The sequence below is a fragment of the Oncorhynchus mykiss genome, chromosome 25 (assembly GCF_057628025.1).
Source record: "Oncorhynchus mykiss isolate SJ-2025 chromosome 25, ASM5762802v1, whole genome shotgun sequence".
Taxonomy (NCBI): Eukaryota; Metazoa; Chordata; class Actinopteri; order Salmoniformes; family Salmonidae; genus Oncorhynchus; species Oncorhynchus mykiss.
In genome coordinates, this window is record NC_143046.1 from 34,382,821 (window position 1) to 34,403,444 (window position 20,624).

Consider the following 20,624-nt stretch of genomic DNA (forward strand, 5'->3'; position numbering starts at 1 on the left):
CTCTCCCCATTGCCCTGATCTCTCTGTTTCTCATTCCTCTCTTCACCTGAAATTGTTAGGTTCGATTACTTGTTAGACATTACTGCATGGTCAGGAACTAAAAGCACAAGCATTTTGCTACACTCGCATTAACACCGACATCAAATAAAATTTGATTTGACCTCCTTCTATCCATCCTTTTCACTCACGCGCTTCTTCATCTCCTTTACAATTCCATAGCAGCCATGTCATTTTAGCAGACTCTCTCACCCACGGTGTCTTAAAGGGCTTCTATCTCGACCCTCCAAATCTTTTTTTCTTTTATCTCTTTCTCACATCCTCCCCCCGCTGTCTCCTTTTCACCCGCTCCCTTTCTCCCGTGCCTCACATGACGCTGGACAGCAGTTCTCCCCTCCGCGTATTCTGTTCACAAAGCTTAGCAGCTCTATTAGCTATTCGTTCAACACTCCACACCTCTGCTGAATACCAAAAGAGCGGGACCTTTGACCTCTGGTACAATCTCCCGGCCAAGTAGAGAGGACGTGGCGCTTGGCTGCAAGTCGACACTGCGTGTTTTTTCAAAAACATGTTGATATTTTCTTTTTGGAGACAATAGCTACATGTTAAACAGCCAATCACCTGAAGCTATATAGTGGTGACGCATGTACGGCGGCTCTTTTCTGGAAAATACTGTTTGTGAATACAATGGCGACGAGCAGAGACAATAAAAGCTCTCTGCATTATTGATATCGTCCACAGAGCTGAGAATGTACTGGAATACAAATGATCATCAAGACGAAATTCGTGTAAAAACCTTTCCGTATTTTAAATGAGCTGTATGTGCGGCATGCTGGGTTGTCTACTTGTGGATATACGACTCAAAACAACTATAGGTCTACCATGTAGTGAACTGGTCATTACAAAATAGTTCACCTAAATCAAATCAAATCCAAATCAAATGTTATTGGTCACATACACATGGTTAGCAGATGTTATTGCGAGTGTAGCGAAATGCTTGTGCTTCTAGTCCCGACAGTGCATCAATATCTAACATGTAATCTAACAATTCCAGAACAACTACCTAATACACACAAATCTATGTAAAGGAATGGTCTAAGAATATATACATATAAATATTTGGATGAGCAATGACAGGCAAAATGCAATAGATGGTATAAAATACATTCCCCTATAACCTAGGATAATGTTTATGAGATTCCACTTGAGCAGACAAAGCATGGGGCCTGTAATTTCAGGGCACCCGGACAGAGAAAATGAAAGAAGAGCTCAGACATGACTCCTTCCTGTCCTGCAGGAAATGAAGGCGGCGTGTGGTGGACGTCCACCTACCTGCTCGTCGCTGCGGTGATAATCGTTCTCCTCCTCCTCCGGTTTCTCCTCCGCTGTTTCCTTATTTGCCGTGTCCTCCGTTTTCACCTCACCTGTTGTCAACCAATGAGAGGAGCGACAGATAGTGGTCATAGAAAGCCTAATAAGACTTTATTTTAGTTGCCATCTACTGTATTCATCATTTCAATGTTTTAACACATTAACGAATATTACTTCATACAGCCATGGCTCTATATAAGATTACCAGACAATTATGAGTGAATGACAAGAGTGGATCACTCGGAGTGTGTTCAACCTTTAATCTAGTCGACTGGACACAATTGACTTTCATACCTGCTCTCTTTATTAACTAAACACAAGCAATGCTCATCTGATGGCAAGAAACGGGGCTTTTTTTTCTAATGAACCAAATGGCCTGTATCCATTCAACTGTAGAATTACATTTATTAGGAATTAGGAACTGCTTGACGTGGCCCAACGCGTCAAGCAGTTTACTTGATTTGTCCACCGTCTGAGCGCGGTCATCCAAACTGATCTTTTGCCTTTGTGATTGCAAGGGGGCTAAAATCAGACCTCTTCTCTGGTTTAATTGGCCTTGGGGAACCATTTGAGCAAAGATGGAGGAATAGGAAAATTGAGATGGAGAGAGGTCATTATAAAGTAAGGGCCGATGGTCACTGGCAAGAGGAAGAGAGAAATAAGGCTTCTACACACAGCGAAATAGCTAGGCTGAGGGAAATAGGCGTGGAGCGGTGAGAGGGAGGCTAGCTCCTGTTAAATAAACCTGTTGGCTCCGGATGTTTGGTTCACTGTGATGGAAAAGATCTTGGGAGAGAGGGCCTTGAGAATCTCCCAATACCCTGAGTTTTCAATTCCGTCCCAGCGAAGCAAGGGGCCATTATCTGAGCTCAGTTGATTAGGTTAGCCCCTTGTTTGTGGACAAACATTTCCTCCCTCTCTATGATTGGCGATGGGACTGGGGCCCAACCATCTTCTATTGTTCTCCCATTTGCTCTCCACGGTACATTCCAAAGGGGATTGACAGTGAGGCTTGAGAGCACTCTTGTACTAGCCCGAGCTAATCTCAAGAGTAAGCAGAGTGATTACTGTTCAAGTGAGGCCAAATTGGTTATGATACACCTTCAGCCAACCTGAAAATAACTCAATGACACTAAGTATAAGGTGGACTTTGTTTCCATTTTGAAACAATTCTAGGAAACAAGACACTGATATTATCGAGTCTTACAAACAAGAAACTGGTGGGCTGATCTGAGCACTATATGTCACAGAACATTTTATTTTTCATTAGCTTCTACATAGCATACGGCATTGTTTACCATCGAAAAACCACTCACAGAGGACATTGTCATAAAGAGCTGGCATGTAAAATACTAATGTGATTTTTCACATAAGTGGGTCTTTATGGAGACTTTGGCATTAATGCACACTGAGTGTACAAAACAAAGAAGGATTTTTAAGCCTTGAGACAATTGAGACATGGATCGTGTATGTGTGCCATTCAGAGGGTGAAAGCGCAAGACAAAAGATTGAAGTGCCTTAGAACGGAGTATGGTAGTAGGTGCCAGGCGCACCGGTTTAAGTGTGTCAAGAACTGCAACAGTGCTGCGATTTTCATGCTCAATAGTTTCTCATGTGTATCAAGAATGGCCCACCATCCAAAGGACATCCAGTCAACTTGACACAACTGTGGGAAGCATTGGAGTCAACATGGGCCAAAATCCCTGTGGAATGGTTTCGGCAGGGTTGGGCGGTATCGTCATACCGTCCTTCTCTCACCACGGGATTTACAGTATTACCGGTTTAGTACATAAGAGGGCGTAAAAAACGTTAAAAAAAGCCCATTGAGCATCTATTATCAGAATGCTAACAAAATCAGCACAATAGTGAATTTGCATTGAGGCTGCTAGCTAAATACGCTAACGAGCTCAAACACAAATAAACAAATTGCAAAGACAGGCAATCCAGTTCATAATGTTATACATAAATAGGTAGGAGCTGCCGAATGTCATTTTTGGCGAGGGGAACGAGGGGCATTATGCAAATGAACAAAGTTTTGAAGCATGCAGTACTGGCTCTCCAGCAGCATGTCTACACACTGTGTTTGAGTGGACTGTGAAGTCTGGAGTCGCTAGGGCAACGGGCCTGCCTGCTCTGCTCAGAGAAGAGAGGGGGGAGGAGCAGACAGGCCGAGAACAGAGGAGAAAAAACACAAGGAAATCAAGAAAGCCTTGGGCAACCACTACAAATAACTCATCCAGAGGGCTTTGACTTCTCAAACAAGACAGAAAGCTTACACAATACGATGCCCCGTCACCTTACTAATCCAGCCACTTACTTAGATAGCATGTTAAATTTAAGGGTCGTGTTAACACGAAATGCAGCATTTTTCACAAAGGAAAAAATATATAAAACACAAGACATTTCTTGCCCCCGTTTTGTGAACACAGATCTAAATGGCTTCTTATTGTAATTTCTGCTCGGCATCAGACTCATTTTGTGCTTCAGTTGCACTTCTAAACTCAAATGAGAATTCATGAACAGCATTCTATCAGCAGACAGCGCTTCTTTTCTCCTGAACTTCTCTCGGTGTAGCCAGCCTATTTTTCTCTGGTAAAATGCAAGATTAACTTTAAGCAAAACATTAGGAAATGTAGTTGGCAACATTCTCTCTATAGGCCTAAACATTATAAATATTTTTGCTCATTTACTTGCGGCTGCCAGCCAAATAGCGTTGCACTTCTGTTGCCATCTGATAAAAATGAAGCTATTTTATTTTGAATGTGTTGCACTAAAGTATTTTCTGTGAATGAAAAGAATAGTTGCACGTCCCTGATCACTCAAAAAAACACTGTTGACTTTCAATATAAAACGTGACTCGTCAATACACACTCGTCAATCTCCTGTTGTGCTTTTACAAACAAACACGTGACTTACTCAATTGTGCTGGGAACTTAAGCTTCATAATGTCAAATAATGTGACAGGTGAAATAAGAAAGCAATCTGCTTTATTTACTAACGCACTGCACTAGTTGACTGCAGGTATCTACATAAAACGTTGCTACAAATATGAAAATTTAAACATTTAAAAATGTAAACTATTTAAAATAAATAGTTTCAACAGTATTGACGGTATTGACAAACCATCCTGTGGCTATTTCCAAGCACCTCCAAACACAGTATATACGGTGTCCTTTGACACCTTGTAGAGTCCATGACCCCAACAAATTCAGGCTGTTCTGGGGGAAAAGGAGCTGCAACTCAATATTAGGAAGGTGTCCCTAATGTTCTGTACACTCAGTGTATATGAGAGAGAATGAAAGAGAATGAAATAGAATGTTAGAGGTATGAGAGAGAGAGAGAGAGAGAGAGAGAGAGAGAGAGAGAGAGGGAGAGAGGGAGAGAGAGAGAGAGAGAGGGACAGAGAGAGAGAGAGGGACAGAGAGAGAGAGAGAGGGACAGAGAGAAAGAGGGGGGGGGACGAGAGATAGAAGTGAGAGAGAGAACATGAGAGAAAGGAATAGACAGAAATAAAATTAGAGTGAAAGCCACTTTTTGTGCTCTTGAAGTGAAGGTGATATTATAGAAGCTGTCCATTAGCACACTCATGTCATTCCCCACTCCGGGGTTTGGCTCTCAGGATATCTAGGAGCCGGAGCTGTCGCCTGTTGTTAGCCAACAAGCTCCGCACTATTTCTGTTTTGCTGGGCAGTGAGTGTTGACAAGGGTTCCATTTCTGCCAGAATTCTGTTTAAACGACCTCCTAAGGATGTTAGCCACAGCTCAGCCCAACGGGGGGGCAAGAGCAGTTCCACTTCCATTTGAGCGTTAATTACAAGAAATCAGAAAGGGTTTTGAGCGACCAATTAGGCCTGCTCTGCGACGACTCTCTGGGCATGCGTTTTACACCTCGTTGTCGGGCTGGATCGCAACGCCGCCGTGCTTCACAAGCGCCGCCACTTTCACACTCTGATTCGCCTGGGCCGAATCCAGGAAAGAGGTGATACTAAGTAGGGAAAATAGAGGGGGGAAATGGACCGTACCATTGCGCTGAGGATCTAGATGTTGTTTCATGCTGCACAGCTCTCCTTTGATGTCCCCGGGCACTTCCATTCCCAGCTTCTGATAGAAGTCTCTTTGTTTTTTTATCTCCGCTGCAGGAGGGGAAAGGGGATTGAAAGAGAGAGAGACACAAGGGAGAATTAGGGCCTTGCTTTGGCTGAAGGTAACTGTCACTAGGGCTTCTTTAAATTTGATGGCAGACTATGGAGTAGGATTTCTCTCATTACAGTCTGTCAGATAAATAAATAAAAGTCAAATCCATAGATATTTCAGGGCTATGTGCTTTGGGATGTTTGTTATTCAGTCATTCAGCCCCAATCTCACCAAAATAAAAAGATTCAAGGCGAACTGGGGTTGGTTTGGAAATGTATATGGGCAGATTCAAATATATATATTTAATTTTTTGGGGAGGGGACAAGGAAGGAGAGAAACCAAAGTGAGACACTTGCCCTCTTGTAGTCCCGGCACCAACTTGTAGACAATGTCTTGCATTGTTCGGTCATGGCTAAAGGGGAGAAATATTTTTTTTTAAATTACAAATCTGACAATGCTACATTTATTATCACTAATAGCTGATGACATGTGGTACCATGCTTATTCTGTGTTTTGTTTGGAAATGTTGCCTTTAATGATAGACATACAGTGGCAAGAAAAAGTATGTGAACCCTTTGGAATTACGTGGATCTCTGCATAAATTAGTCAAAACTTTTGATCTGATCTTCATCTTAGTCACAACAATAGACAAACATAGTGTGCTTAAACTAATAACACTCAAATTATTGTATTTTTCTTGTATATATCGAATACATCATTTAAACATTCACAGTGTAGATTGGGAAAAGTATGTGAACCCCTAGGCTAATGCATAAAGCTGGAAAGGGTTACAAAAGTATCTCTAAAAGCCTTGATGTTCATCAGTCCACGGTAAGACAAATTGTCTATAAATGGAGAAAGTTCAGCACTATTGCTACTCTCCCTAGGAGTGGCCGTGCAGAATGCTCAACGAGGTTAAGAAGAACCCTAGTGTCAGCTAAAGACATACAGAAATCTCTGGAACATGCTAACATCTCTGTTGACGAGTCTATGATAGGTAAACCACTAAATAAGAACCGTGTTCATGGGAGGATACCCCGGAAGCAGCCACTGCTGTCCAAAAAAGACATTGCTGCATGTCTGAAGTTCACAAAAGAGCACCTGGATGTTCCACAGAGCTTCTGGCAAAATATTCTGTGAACAGATGAAACTAAAGTTGAGTTGTTTGGAAGGAAGGAACACGCAACACTATGTGTGGAGAAAAAAAAAGCACAGCACACCAACATAAAAACCTCATCCCAAATGTAAAGTATGGTGGGGGGGAGCATCATGGTTTGGGGCTGATTTGCTGCCTCAGGGCCTGGACAGCTTGCTATCATCGACGGAAAAATTAATTCCCAAGTTTATCAAGACATTTTGCAGGAGAATGTAAGGCTGTCTGTCCGCCAATTGAAGCTCAACAGAGGTTCGGTGATGCAACAGGACACCGACCCAAAACACAGAAGTAAATCAACAACAGAATGGCTTCAACAGAAGAAAATAAGACTTCTGGAATGGCCCAGTCAGAGTCCTGACCTCAACCCCATTTAAAATGCTGTGGCATGACCTTGAGAGCGGTTCACACCAGACATCCTAAGAATATTGCTGAACTGAAACAGTTTTGTAAAGATGAATGATCCAAAATTCCTCCTGACCGTTGTGCTGGTCTGGTCCGCAACTACAGAAAACATTTGGTTGAATTTATTGCTACCAAAGGAGGGCCAACCTGTTGTTATACCAGTCATATACCAGTATCCAAGGGTTCACATACTTTTCCCACCCTGCACTGTGAATGTTCATACGGTATGTTCAATAAAGACATGAAAATGTACAATTGTTCGTGTGTTATTAGTTTAAGCAGACTGTGTTTGTCTATTGTTGTGACTTAGATGAAGATCAGATCAAATTGTATGACCAATTTATGCAGAAATCCAGGTCATTCCAAAGGGTTCACATACTTTCTCTTGCCACAGCATATACAAAACATGTACGCTTCCTTAATGCCAGCAGCACATGCTTCTTGACATTCAAAATTCCCATGTTTACCATATGACAGCATGAATGACATCAAAACACCGCGCATTTGTCCACTACCCAGCTGTGACGCCCACTTTGTACTGCAACACCTGGGCCTGCAGTGTGACTAGCGAAACTCAGCGGGGTGTGCGCCGTCTGGAGTGAAGGTCATTCTCTCTATCCTATCCTGCGCTCAAGACCATAATTAGCTGATTTTCACCACCCCCTGAGGCAAGTGAGAGCTGACCGCTTACCACTGCGGTGGCCAAACTCTGCTTCGCCCCAAACACAGCGAGCGCTGACGCCTTATTGACAGGGCCTTTGGTGCACGGGAGTGCGGGGATGGATCGAGGCTCAATTAGCTTTCACCATCTGAAAGATGACCTAATGCTCGTTGATGATTTTGGCTACTCCTAGTTGACCTATTATGAATCGTTCAAGTTTTATTAGTCTTGAAACACTAAAGATAAGTGCCTACAAGCTTATAATAACCCTTAAATGATGTATGACTTGAAATAGGGTTAGAAATATGCTTGTGTTTTCATCTTCTCGGCAGCAGGCCGTAGTAGTAGCAGCACTCGTTGTTGTTGTTTTCACACCTAGTTTGAACCTGTTCATTGTTTTATGCTTCGAATTTTGACATTTTTGATGTGTCTTACATCTGTTTAAATGTTTTCGTTTGGCACATTTATTCGCTTTTTATTTTCATTTCAGCAAACAACTACTCAGAGGGAAATGAAGAGAGCAGTGCATTTCAAATGTGTTCGAAATTGGGTTTTTTTCCATCAAAATGGGGACATTTTTCTGGGCTGCAAAATGCTTATGACTAAATAGCTGGTAGACATTTAGGCTGGCGAACATCCCCATTGGCTGTACTATTAATCAGACACTACTGCACAAGCCCTCATAGGGCAGATGGACAACAGTCCCTTTACTTTGTGTGTGTGTGTGTGTTTGGTTTGACTATCCAGAAATCCTCACAGGGAGGGTAAAAAAAGGAACATTCGAACAGGTGGGGACATTTCACCGGTCCCCACAAGAAAAAAGTTTAGGGTTCAGGAAAATAGGACTTTGAATGGAAATCAATTGTTTGGTCCCCACCAGCGCACATGCGCATTTAAGCAAATATGCATGTATGTATTTATTTAATTAGAATATTCATGTTGTTTTGTTTTCCCCCTCCTCTCCCATCTCCTTCGACGGTATTGTTTTTGGACAGTGCTGCTGCCCCGTAGTGGTGGCTCTCTGTTCTGCACACTGATGAAACAACTGAGCGGCTAAGGGGAATGTGGTTTGGTGTCCAGGCTGCCTACTGACCCGATGTACTGCAGTGGGTGGCTCTGGTGAATGACAATCCTGCACGTGGGACAGGTGTTGTTCTCTTCCAGGTACTTCACTAGACAGCTTCTGCAGACTGGAAGAGAGAGAGAGAGAGAGAGAGAGAGATGTCAATCACATGATAAGCAATACGGGTATCTTGTTCTATCTTTTGGTGTTGTTAAAAAAAGTGTTGCTTTTTTGAGAGACCAGTCTCGCTATGATGTGTCCGATAGCTATCCGGACATGATGTGAGTCTCTCTGTTTCATCTCTGAGGGGGGTGTGAGAGAAAGTAATTTCCAACCTGAGGATTGCGATTGAAGCTCTCCACTCGACATTGACATTTGGTCAACTGGGACTTTCCATGTATGGTACAATGGCGCCCTCTAGGGCATGACTGACCGATTACATTACTTGCACTGCTGCTGACATTTACTCAAGACTTCTCTTGTCTCCAGTACAACTAGGCCTACTTTGTGGGTGGGGGGTTGCTTGATCGTTATGATAATTGAACTTTAATGAGACAACAAAAATATCTATTGCCGTATGAAGCCACATGCATGAAGCCCTCATGAAGATACATGATCAGTGTTAAGATGTGAATGATGTGTGTCGGAGTATGAGTACATGCTTGTGTCATCAGCAGGTACTCACAGGTATGCAAGCACTCCGTGACAGTAGTGGCGTCTATCAGGTACCCCTCGCACAGGCGACAAGTTATGTGGGCGTTGATGTCCCACAGCTTGATCTTCCTGGTTAGCATCTCGGGGTTCTGGGGAGAAGGAGGACAAAACAATTTGAGTCGTTCTATTCTGTGCATTTTGCACATTCTAAGGGTAACCTCTAAATTCACTTTTTTACAAAAGAATACAGGATAAAGACACATGTCAACTGTACAACTCATTGGTTTCAAGGTTATGCAGAGTACCTTTTTTGAGAGAGTGACAGACAGAGAGAGACAGACAGAGAAACAGACAGAGAGAGAGAGAGAGAGAGAGAGAGAGAGAGAGACAGACAGACAGACAGACAGACAGACAGACAGACAGACAGACAGACAGACAGACAGACAGACAGACAGACAGACAGACAGACAGAGAGAGAGAGAGAGAGACACAGACAGACAGACAGACAGACAGACAAAGACATAAAACTCTATTCACGGTGGATGCTTGTTTTAGCTTACCCCTAATGACGCCATGTGTTGACTGAGGATGATTTGGCAGCCACGTCTATTCCTGCAGGCATGCAGTGGTGTTAGCTCCTCATCATGGATGCCCTCTCATGTGGCTAAAGGGAGAACACAGACAACAACACAGTCAGAATTCATTGGGCTCTACAGCAGTGGTGATGCCCCAAAGTTCCTTGTGCCATGGTGAGCCAACAAAGACCCTCCAGATGAATAAAACAGTGTTTCTAACCCAGGGTCCTCCAACCCTTATCCTGGAGAGCAGTGCTACAAGTGTGGAACAAAAGCCTGCACACACCCAGTAGCTCTCCAGGACAGGAGTTGGAGAGGCTTTTCTAGCCTTAGCCTAATCATGAACTAACCTAAAACCAGACGAATATTGCAGAACAGAATAAATCTGTCTGATCTCAGGCTTATATTGAACCGCAAACTCTTAGGAGTAGGCTGAGACCCACCATTTTTTGAGACACTGCTCTGCAGAACTCAATTAAAACTGGGAAGTGCTGATTGCACATGCCATTGCTACTGTAAAAAGTCCATTCATATTTGAAACATCTGAGACAACATTTACACAATGAGACCATTGTATGGAGAGGAGACGTCCCTGAATTAACGTAACAAAATAAGAACCAGAGACATATTTAAAGTAACTTACAATCCACCAAAGCCTAAAAAAGAAACAAGAAAAAGTGGTGCCCCCACATGACACAAGGAACGACGTACTGCAGTACTTAGTCAATCCATTAGACATAGGCCTAGAGAGTCATTACTCTCTAGGCAGACAGCTTTGGAGTTGTGAGCCCGAAAACCCTCTTCGACTTGGCTCCCACTACTCCCACCACTTTTTTTTTTGGCCTCTTGATCCTAAATGTGCATTCTCTTTTACTCTGTCTTGGACAATAAGAGTCTGCCTGTGTGTTTTTGTCTGCGCATCAGATCATGAAATTAGCCCATTTACTCCATTGAGATGAGTGAAGGAGAGCTGCTGCGGATGTATTAGAACCCTAGCCTGCGCTGTTTGGGTTCAAACCTGGGCTGCATCCAAAATCATGTATCAGAGTTGTTGTAACAGTTGCCACACTGTCGACTTGAACAAGTGCATTCAGTTGCAGAGCACTTGCAAGTGTGTTGACAGGACGTGTCAACATAAATACGGGCTAATAAAGAATACTAGTACAGAACAGGAAGAGCCGCACACCGTTAAGGCTCCCAATTCACCCGCTTTATTGACCGCGTTTCCATCCGAAACGGATCTTCGTCAGGTCAAGCACACTGAGTGTTCACATCCCGAAATATACACATTTCACCTCACATGACCATTGCGGACGTGACGCATGGTGGGTGCAAAAGAAACTGCCTGATCAACATGACCCAGCGTTGTAACCCTGTGAAATAAATAGCAACGGATATTTACCAGCAAATAGGTGCAGTTTCATAATGCTAGTGCTACGTGCAATTAGTCCAACATTTTGTTAAGTTGCAGAATTGCATTTGGAATAAAAGAGTACTTGGCCCTATTTTTTTAACTTTAGGTAGCCTGTGCCTGCGGCCGGAGGGGAGGAGCTGGAATTCGGGGTGGAGTGAATGGGAAGAGACAACTGCTATTTTATTCACCTTCTGGACGGCTCTGCCCAGATAGAGATGATAGGTCTTGCTGTTTTCCCGGAAGTCCTGACTATCTTGCCCAACCTATTTGTCTGTGCAACCTTGAAATTCCAAAACCAGCGGGTCAAGCAGTAGGACAGAATGCTCTCAATGAATGATTTATAAAAGAGAACCATGATGGTTAGATCAACCTTAAAAAAGTACAGTTTCCGTCGGAAATACAGTCTCCGTTGGCCTTTCTTAAAAAGAGCGCCAGTACACTGATCCCAGGACAGCTTGTTGTCAATGACTAGCCCAAGGTATTTGTACTCCTCCACTATTTCAATGGGCTCACCTTTTATCAGTGATGGTGTGTGCATTGTAGTGTTCCTTCGAAAGTCAATCACCATGTTCCATTGTTTTTGATTTATTTCATTTCAGATGGGATGACTTGCAGAGACAACTGAACAAGAGTGCTTCATTAATGAATGTGCGACAATTCAAAGTTGCTAAGATGATAAACTGTCATAACCAAGGTGACAACTTTTCCATTACAATAGAAGACGGTAATGAAGGTTTGGTTCCAAACGCCTGCAGGTTCCTGATGAAGGAACAGTCATTCAACACGACACAGGAAGACTCACATTGACACACCATTGGCAAGGCACTCTAGCCAATCTAGCCAATCAAAAACTGGTCTGCATGAACTAAGCCTATAACTATTGTCCTCCTTAACACACATGCAATGTGATTGACGCTGGAGCTGGTACTCTGTAACCTCTGAAATTAGTGTTGAGCTATGGTGTTTAAATTGCTCTTTTCAATTCAGAATATTTACGGTGTATCGGCAGTGATAAATGAATGAAGCTGTTCCTCTCAGGACGTCACGTTATTGTGAAAACAAAAAACATGAACATCCTGAGTGGATTTTTTTATTTGCAGATCGTGAATCTGAGAACGTTGATCTTTTATGACAAAACATCACAAAACTGGCACTATAATTCCTCTTGGATCACTACAAGTAAGATCTGTGGTTACTTACAGTGCCTTCAGAAAGTTTTCAACCCATTGACTTATTCCACATTTTGTTGTGTTACAGTGTGAATTTTGTTTCCCCTCTCGCACATCTACACACACTACACCATAATGACAAAGTGTAAACATGTTCATAGAATTTTTTGCACATTTGTTGGAAATTTACATAAGTATTCACAACCCTTCGTCAATACATCTGGGTAAGCATCTAAGAGCTTTGCACAATATTAAAAATATATAAATCTGTCAGGTTGGTCGTTGATCATTACTAGACGGGCATTTTCAAGTCCTGACATAGATTTCCAAGCAGATTTAAGTCAAAACTGTAACCAAGCCACTCAGGAACATTCAATGTCGTCTTGGTAAGTATATTTGGCCTTGCGTTTTAGATTATTGTCCCGCTGAAAGATGAATTTGTCTCCCAGTGTCTGTTGGAGAGCAGACAGAACCAGGTTTACCTCTAGTGCTTCCAGTGCTTAGCTCTATTCTGTTTCTCTTCTGTTTCTTTGTTTTTATCTAAAAACATAATTCCACTTCGACATTATGCGGTACTATGTGTTTGCCAGTGACACAAAATCTCAATTTAATCCATTTAAAATTCTGGCTGTAACACAACAGAATGTGGAAAAAATAAAGGGGTGTGAATACTTTCTGAAGGCACTGTATCTATTTCATATTTATTGTTATGTTTATTGATCAGATACTATGCATTTTACCACAATTTCCACAACTACCAATTTAAAAAAAATCTCATTACCATAATAGTTTCAATGTCCCAAAAAGTAATAAACAAATCAATTGCTAATATGTTTTTACATTGCTAACCAAATGAAAAGGCCTGAGTTAAGCATAACACTGAAAACAAATACATTTAAAATGTAATTGAACAGATGTATTTGTAATTTCTCATTACTGCAACACATAACCTTTCTGAATTTAGTTAATTCGTCATAATTACTTGTGTATTCAAGGCGGGGCGAGCACGCCCCATTTTCATCGACTGGGCTGTAGTGGATCAGGTTGAGAGCGTCAAGTTCCTTGGTGTCCACATCAACAATCAGCAACAAACTATTATGGTCCAACAAAACCAAGATCGTCGTGAAGAGGGCACGACAATGACTATTCCCCTCAGGAGACTGAAAAGCTTTGGCACGGGCCCTCAGATCTTCAAAAAGTTCTACAGCAGCAACATCGAGAGCTGCATCACGGACTGGTATGGAAACTGCTCGGCGTCTGACAGCAAGGTACTACAGAGGGTAGAGTGTATGGCCCAGTGCATCGCTGGGGCAAAGCTTCCTGCCATCCAGGACCTCTACACCAGGCGGTGTCAGAAAATGGCCCTAAAAATTGCCAAAGACTCCAGTCTTGCTAATCATAGACTGTTCTCTCTGCTACAGCATGGCTGTAAGGGTTTTCGTCTTCCTCCTCTGACGAAGAGGAGTAGTAGGAAGGATCGGAGGACCAATGCGCAGCGTGGTAAGTGTCCATATAGTTTAATAAGAATAATGAACAAAACAATAAACGACAACGTGAAATAACAAAACCAAAACAGTTCCGTGTGGAACAAACACTGACACGGAAAATAATCACCACAACTTAAAAGTGAAACCAGGCTACCTAAGTATGGTTCTCAATCAGGGACAACGATTGACAGCTGCCTCTGATTGAGAACCATACCAGTCCAAACACAGAAATCCCAAAACATAGAAAAAGGAACATAGACAACCCATCCAACTCACGCCCTGACTAAAACAAAGACATAACAACAGAACTAAGGTCAGAACGTGACAACGGCAAGCGGTACCAGAGCGACAAGTTTAGGTCAAAAGGCTTCTTACAGCTTCTACCCCCAAGCCATAAGACCGATGAACAACTAATAAAATGGCTACCCTAGCAGCATAATTCAATGTAGTGTCTAAAGCATTGACAAGATCATTGACAACTAAAGTGGTTGCTGTAATAGTGCTATGCCCAGGACAACATTTTACCACATTCAAAATACATTTCTCAGATTAAAAAGAGCAACGTTTTACATTTATCAAAGATTCAAGAATCTTATCTTGAAAAGGAAGCCTTGAAAAGGGGCAAAAATGATTAAGATCACTACTATCCCCGTCCTTATGAAGTGGCAGCACAAGAGCTGATTTCCATACTTTTGGAATATTTTCTGATAACAATTTTAAATAAAAAATGTGGGGTTTTGAGCAAAAAACGATGGGCGCTACACTTAAGCAGACCGGGATCCAATTAATCGGCCCCCGTGGATTCCTTCTAATCTATTGCTAGTAAAGCATCCAGTATTTATGTTTCTGTAAATAGCCTAAAAGAAAAGCTTTGACTATCATTTCTCTGATCATTCAGCAAGTTTCCCCTATCAGTATCCAGCACAATATCATTGTGAATAGACTTAGAAGTTATTTCAAAGAAATAGCCTGCTGAAATAAAATGCATCAATGATAGCATATTTTTCAGTTATGAGGCCAGTGTCTGAATTCATTTGTTGTGGCAGAGAGGAGGAAGTAGAACCCTTCAGGGATTTGACAGTTTTCCAGAATTTAACCGGGTTCCCATTACAATCCGGAAGAGTGGTTACATAATAATCAGATTTAGCCTTTCTGATTTGTATTACACCATCATTCCTCAGTTGCTTAACCTCTTGACGCTAGGGGGCACTATTTTTATGTTTGGAAAAATAATGTTCCCAAAGTAAATGGCCTATTTCTCAGGACCAGATGCTAGAATATGCATATAATCGACAGCTTAGGGTAGAAAGGGTTAGGGTAGAAAACACAAGTTTCCAAAACTGTAATAATATTGTCTGTGAGTATAACAGAACTGATATTACAGGCGAAAGCCTGAGAAAAATCCAATCAGGAAGTTTGGACTATTGACCATTGAAAGGGATATCAACCAGATTCCTTTTTCTATGGCTTCCCTAAGGTGTCTACAGCCTTTAGACATAGTTTCAGGCCTTTATTTTGAAGAATGAGCGTGAACGACCACATTACGTAAGTGGTCAGGTGGGGGCTCTCAGAGTGATTTTTGCACAAAAGAGAGAGGCGGCCATTGTTCCTCCCGGTCCTAGTGAAAAGCCGACTTGTTTTGTCGAGCAATCGATAAACTTACACAAGTGCTTGTATTGCTTTCGCTGTAAAGCACAATTTCAAAATCTGAGACGACAGGTGGATTAACAAAAGGCTAAGCTGTGTTTTCCTATATTGCACTTGTGATTTCATGAGTATGAATATTTTCTAGTAATATTATTTGACTGTGGCGCTATGCTATTCAGCGTTGTTGACGATCCGGGATGGGTGGTTCTAAGAGGTTTTAATGTGACCAGTGTTCAATGACTAGAATACAGTATATACAGTACCTTCAGAAAGTATTCACACCCCTTGACTTTTTCCACATTTTGTTGTGTTACAGCCTGAATGTAAAATCAATTTAAATTCAGATTTTGTGTCACTGGCCTACACACAATACCCCAAAATGTTAAAGTGGAATTATGTTTCTAGAAATGTTTACAAATGAATAAAAAATGAAAAGGTTGAACTGTCTTGAGTCAATAAGTATTCAACCCCTTTGCTTTGGCAAGACTAAATACATTCAGGAGTAAACGTATGCTTAACAAGTTACATAATAAGTTGCATGGACTCACTCTGTGTGCAATAGTAGTGTTTAACATGATTTGTGAATGACTCCCTCATCTCTGTACCCCATACACCGGTAAGGTCCCTCAGTCGAGCAGTGAATTTCAAACACAGATTCAACCACAAAGACCAGGGAGGTTTTCCAGTGCCTCGCAAAGAAGGGCACCTATTGGTAGTAGGTTAAAGAAAAATAAAGCAGATGTTGAATATTCTTTTAAACATGGTGAAGTTATTAATTACACTTTGGATGGTGTATCAATACACCCAGTCACTACAAAGATACGGGCGTTCTTCCTAACTCAATAGCTGGAGAGGAAATAAAACCACTCAGAGATTTACCCATGAGGCCAATGGTGACTTTAAATCAGTTACAGAGTTGAATGGTTACTCCACAATACCAACCTAAATGACAGAAGGAAGCCTGTACAGAAATCAAATATTCCAAAACATGCATCCTGTTTGCAATAAGGCACTAAATTAAAACCGCCAAAAGTGTGGCAAAGAAATTAGCTTTATATCCTGAATACAAAGCGTTATGTTTGGGGCAAATACAACACATCACTGAGAACCACTCTTCATATTTTCAAGCATGGTGGAGGCTGCATCATTTTATGGGTATGCTTCTCATCAGCAAGGACTAGGGATTTTTTTGGGGGGATAAAAAGAAACAGAATAGAGCAAAGCACAGGTAAAATCCTAAAGGAAAACCTGTTTCAGTCTGTTACGCCTTCTTTACCACGCTGTCTGTGTGAAGAGACCTTGTAAGGTTGTCAGTGGTGTGGACACTAGAGGTCGACCGATTATGATTTGTCAACGCCAATACCGATTATTGGAGGACCAAAAAAGGCCGATACCGATTAATCGGATGATTTTTTTATTTGATTTGTAATAATGTCAATTGCAACAATACTGAATGAACACTTATTTAACTTAATATAATACATCAATAAAATCAATTTAGCCTCAAATAAATAATGAAACATGTTCAATTTGGTTTAAATAATGCAAAAACAAAGTGTTGGAGAAGAAAGTAAAAGTGCAATATGTGCCATGTAAGAAAGCTAAAGTTTAAGTTCCTTGCTCAGAACATGAGAACATTTGAAAGCTGGTGGTTCCTTTTAACATGAGTCTTCAATATTCCCAGGTAAGAAGTTTTAGGTTGTAGTTATCATAGGAATTATAGGACTATTTCTCTCTATACCATTTGTATTTCATTAACCTTTAAATATTGGATGTTCTTATAGGCACTTTAGTATTGCCAGTGTAACAGTATAGCTTCCGTCCCTCTCCTCGCTCCTACCTGGGCTCGAACCATGAACACAACGACAACAGCCACACTCGAAGCAGCGTTACCCATGCAGAGCAAGGGGAATAACTACTCCAAGTCTCAGAGCGAGTGACGTTTGAAACGCTATTAGCGTGCACCCCGCTAACTAGCTAGCCATTTCACATCGGTTACACAAGCCTAATCTTGGGAGGTGATAGGCTTGAAGTCATAAACAGCAGAGCTGCCGGCAAAACGCACAAAAGTGCTGTTTGAATGAAGGCTTACGAGCCTGCTGCTGCCTACCACCGCTCAGTCAGACTGCTCTATCAAATCATAGACTTAGTTATAACATAATAACACACAGAAATACAAGCATTAGGTCATTAATATGGTCGAATCCGGAAACTATCATCTCAAAGAAAAAAAAGGCTTTATTCTTTCAGTGAAATACGGAACCGTTCCATATTTTATCTAATGGGTGGCATCCATCAGTCTAAATATTCCTGTTACATTGCACAACCTTCAATGTTATGTCATAATTACGTAAAATTCTGCCAAATTAGGCGGCCCAAACTGCATATACACTGACTTTACGTGCAATGAACGCAAGAGAAGTGACACAATTTCACCTGGTTAATATTGCCTGCTAACCTGGATTTCTTTTAGCTAAATATGCAGGTCTAAAAATATATACTTCTGTGTATTGATTTTAAGAAAGGCATTGATGTTTATGGTTAGGTACACATTGGAGCAACGATACGCACCACATCGATTATATGCAACGCAGGACACGCTAGATAAACTAGTAATATCATCAACCATGTGTAGTTAACTAGTGATTATGATTGATTGGTTGTTTTTTATAAGATAAGTTTAATGCTAGCTAGCAACTTATCTTGGCTTACTGCATTCGCATAACAGGCCGGCTCCTCGTGGAGTGCAATGTAAGGTGGTTAGAGCGTTGGACTAGTTAACTGTAAGGTTGCAAGATTGAATCCCCCGAGCTGACAAGGTAAAAATCTGTCGTTCTGCCCCTGAACGAGGCAGTTAACCCACCATTCCTAGGCCGTCATTGAAAATATGAATGTGTTCTTAACTGACTTGCCTAGTTAAATAAAGATTAAATAAAGGTGTACAAATAATAATAATAAATAAAGAATAATTAAAAAATCTGCCAAATCGGTGTCCAAAATTACAGATTTCCAATTGTTATGAAGACTTGAAAATCGTCCCTAATTAATCGGCCATTCCAATTAATCGGTCCACCTCTAGTGCACACCGAGGAACTTGTAGCTTTTGACCCTTTCCACTGTGGCCCCGTCGATGTGGATGGGGGACTGCTCTTTCTGCCGTCTCGATCAGCTGCATCATTTGACGTTATTTTCCTGGAACCACTCTGCCAGAGCTCTCACCTCCTCCCTGTAAGTTGTCTAATCATTGTTGGTAATCAGGCCTACCACTGTTGTGTAGCCAGCAAACTTGATTATTGAGTTGGAGACATGCGTGGCTCGCAGTCATAGGCGAACAGGGAGTACAAGAGGGGCTGAGTACACGCCCCTGTTGGGACCCCATGTTGAGGTTCAGCGTGGCGGCGGTGTAGTTGCACACCTTTACCACTTGGTGTCGGCCCATTAGGAAATCCAGGACCCAGTTGCACAGGGAGGGATTCAAATCCAGGGCCCTGAGCTTAGTGATGAGCTTGGAGGGCACTCTGGTGTTGAAGGCTGAGCTGTAGTCGATGAACATAAGTCTTAAATAGGTATTTATCTTGTCCAGGTGAGATAGGGCAGTGTGCAGTATAATGGTGATTGTGTTTCCCGTGGATCTGTTGGGGGCGAAATGTGAATTGTAGTGGGTATAGGGTGTCGGGTAAGGTGGAGGTTATATGGTCCTTAACTGGCCTCTCAAAGCACTTCATGATGACAGAAGTGAGTGCTATGGGACGAGAATCGTTTAGTTCAGTTACATTCGCTTTCTTGGGTACAGGAACATTGGTGGACATCTTAAATAAAGTTGGGACAAAAGAGACTGGAATATGGAGAGATTGAATATGTCCGTAAACACTCCAGCCAGCTGGTCTGTACATGCTCTGAGGATGCGGCTTGGGATGCAATCTGGGCTGGCAGCCTTGCAAGGGTTAACAGGCTTAAATGACTTACTCGCGTCGGCCACAGAGAATGAGACACAGTCCTCGTAAGCGTTAGGGGCCCGCGTCGGCGGCTCAATGTTGGCGTAGGTGTCTACGACGTGGCTGGTTTTCCCTTTATAATCTGTGATTGCCTGGAGTCCCTGCCACATACATCTTGTGTCTGAGCCGTTGCATTGCGACTCCACTTTGTCCCCGTACTGTCGTTTTGCCTCTGATTGCCTTACGGAGGTCATAGCTAGTCTGTTTGTACATGTCCATGTTCCCAGTCACCTTGCCATGGTTAAATGTGGTGGTTTGCGCTTTCAGTTTTGCACAAATTATGCCCTCTATTAGAGGTCGACTGATTAATCGGAATGGCCGATTAATCAGGGCTGATTTCAAGTTTTCATAACAATCGGTAATCTGAATTTTTGGACGCTGATTATGGCCGATTATACTGCAAATCCACAAGGAGACTGTGTGGAAGGCTTACCACCTGTTACACGAGTGCAGGCAACAAGGAGCCATGGTAAGTTGCTAGCTAGCATTAAACTTATCTTATAAAAAACAATCAATCTTAACGTAATCACTAGTTAACTACACATGGTTGACGATATTAATAGTTTAACAAGCTTGTCCTGTGTTGCATATAATCAATGTGGTGCCTGAAATTGTGTCACTTCTGTTGCGTTCAGTGTAAGCAGAGTCAGGGTATATGCAGCAGTTTGGGTCGCCTGGCTTGTTGCGAACTGTGTGAAGACCATTTCTTCCTAACAAAGACCAAAATTAATTTTACCTCAATTTTACATAATTATGACATAACATTGAAGGTTGTGCAACGTAACAGCAATATTTAGACTTAGGGTTGCCACCCGTTCGATAAAATACGGAACGGTTACAGATTTTACCATATTAATGACCTAAGGCTCGTATTTCTGTGTGTTTCTTATATTATAATT

The 20,624-nt window shown here is 41.9% G+C and overlaps 1 protein-coding gene across 1 annotated transcript in view; it reads right to left on the reverse strand.

Annotated features, from left to right (window-relative positions):
* LOC110505071 (polycomb group RING finger protein 3) overlaps window positions 1-20,624 on the reverse strand; it is a 40,338-nt gene that overhangs the window by 13,213 nt on the left and 6,501 nt on the right. Inside the window, exons 2-7 of the mRNA XM_021584026.3 lie at window positions 9,999-10,102; window positions 9,470-9,587; window positions 8,815-8,911; window positions 5,859-5,914; window positions 5,391-5,501; window positions 1,330-1,421 (exon numbers count right to left, since the gene is read on the reverse strand). Of these exons, the coding sequence (XP_021439701.1) occupies window positions 1,330-1,421; window positions 5,391-5,501; window positions 5,859-5,914; window positions 8,815-8,911; window positions 9,470-9,587; window positions 9,999-10,013 (489 nt within the window). The 5' untranslated portion in view covers window positions 10,014-10,102. The remainder of the gene's footprint in view (window positions 1-1,329; window positions 1,422-5,390; window positions 5,502-5,858; window positions 5,915-8,814; window positions 8,912-9,469; window positions 9,588-9,998; window positions 10,103-20,624) is intronic.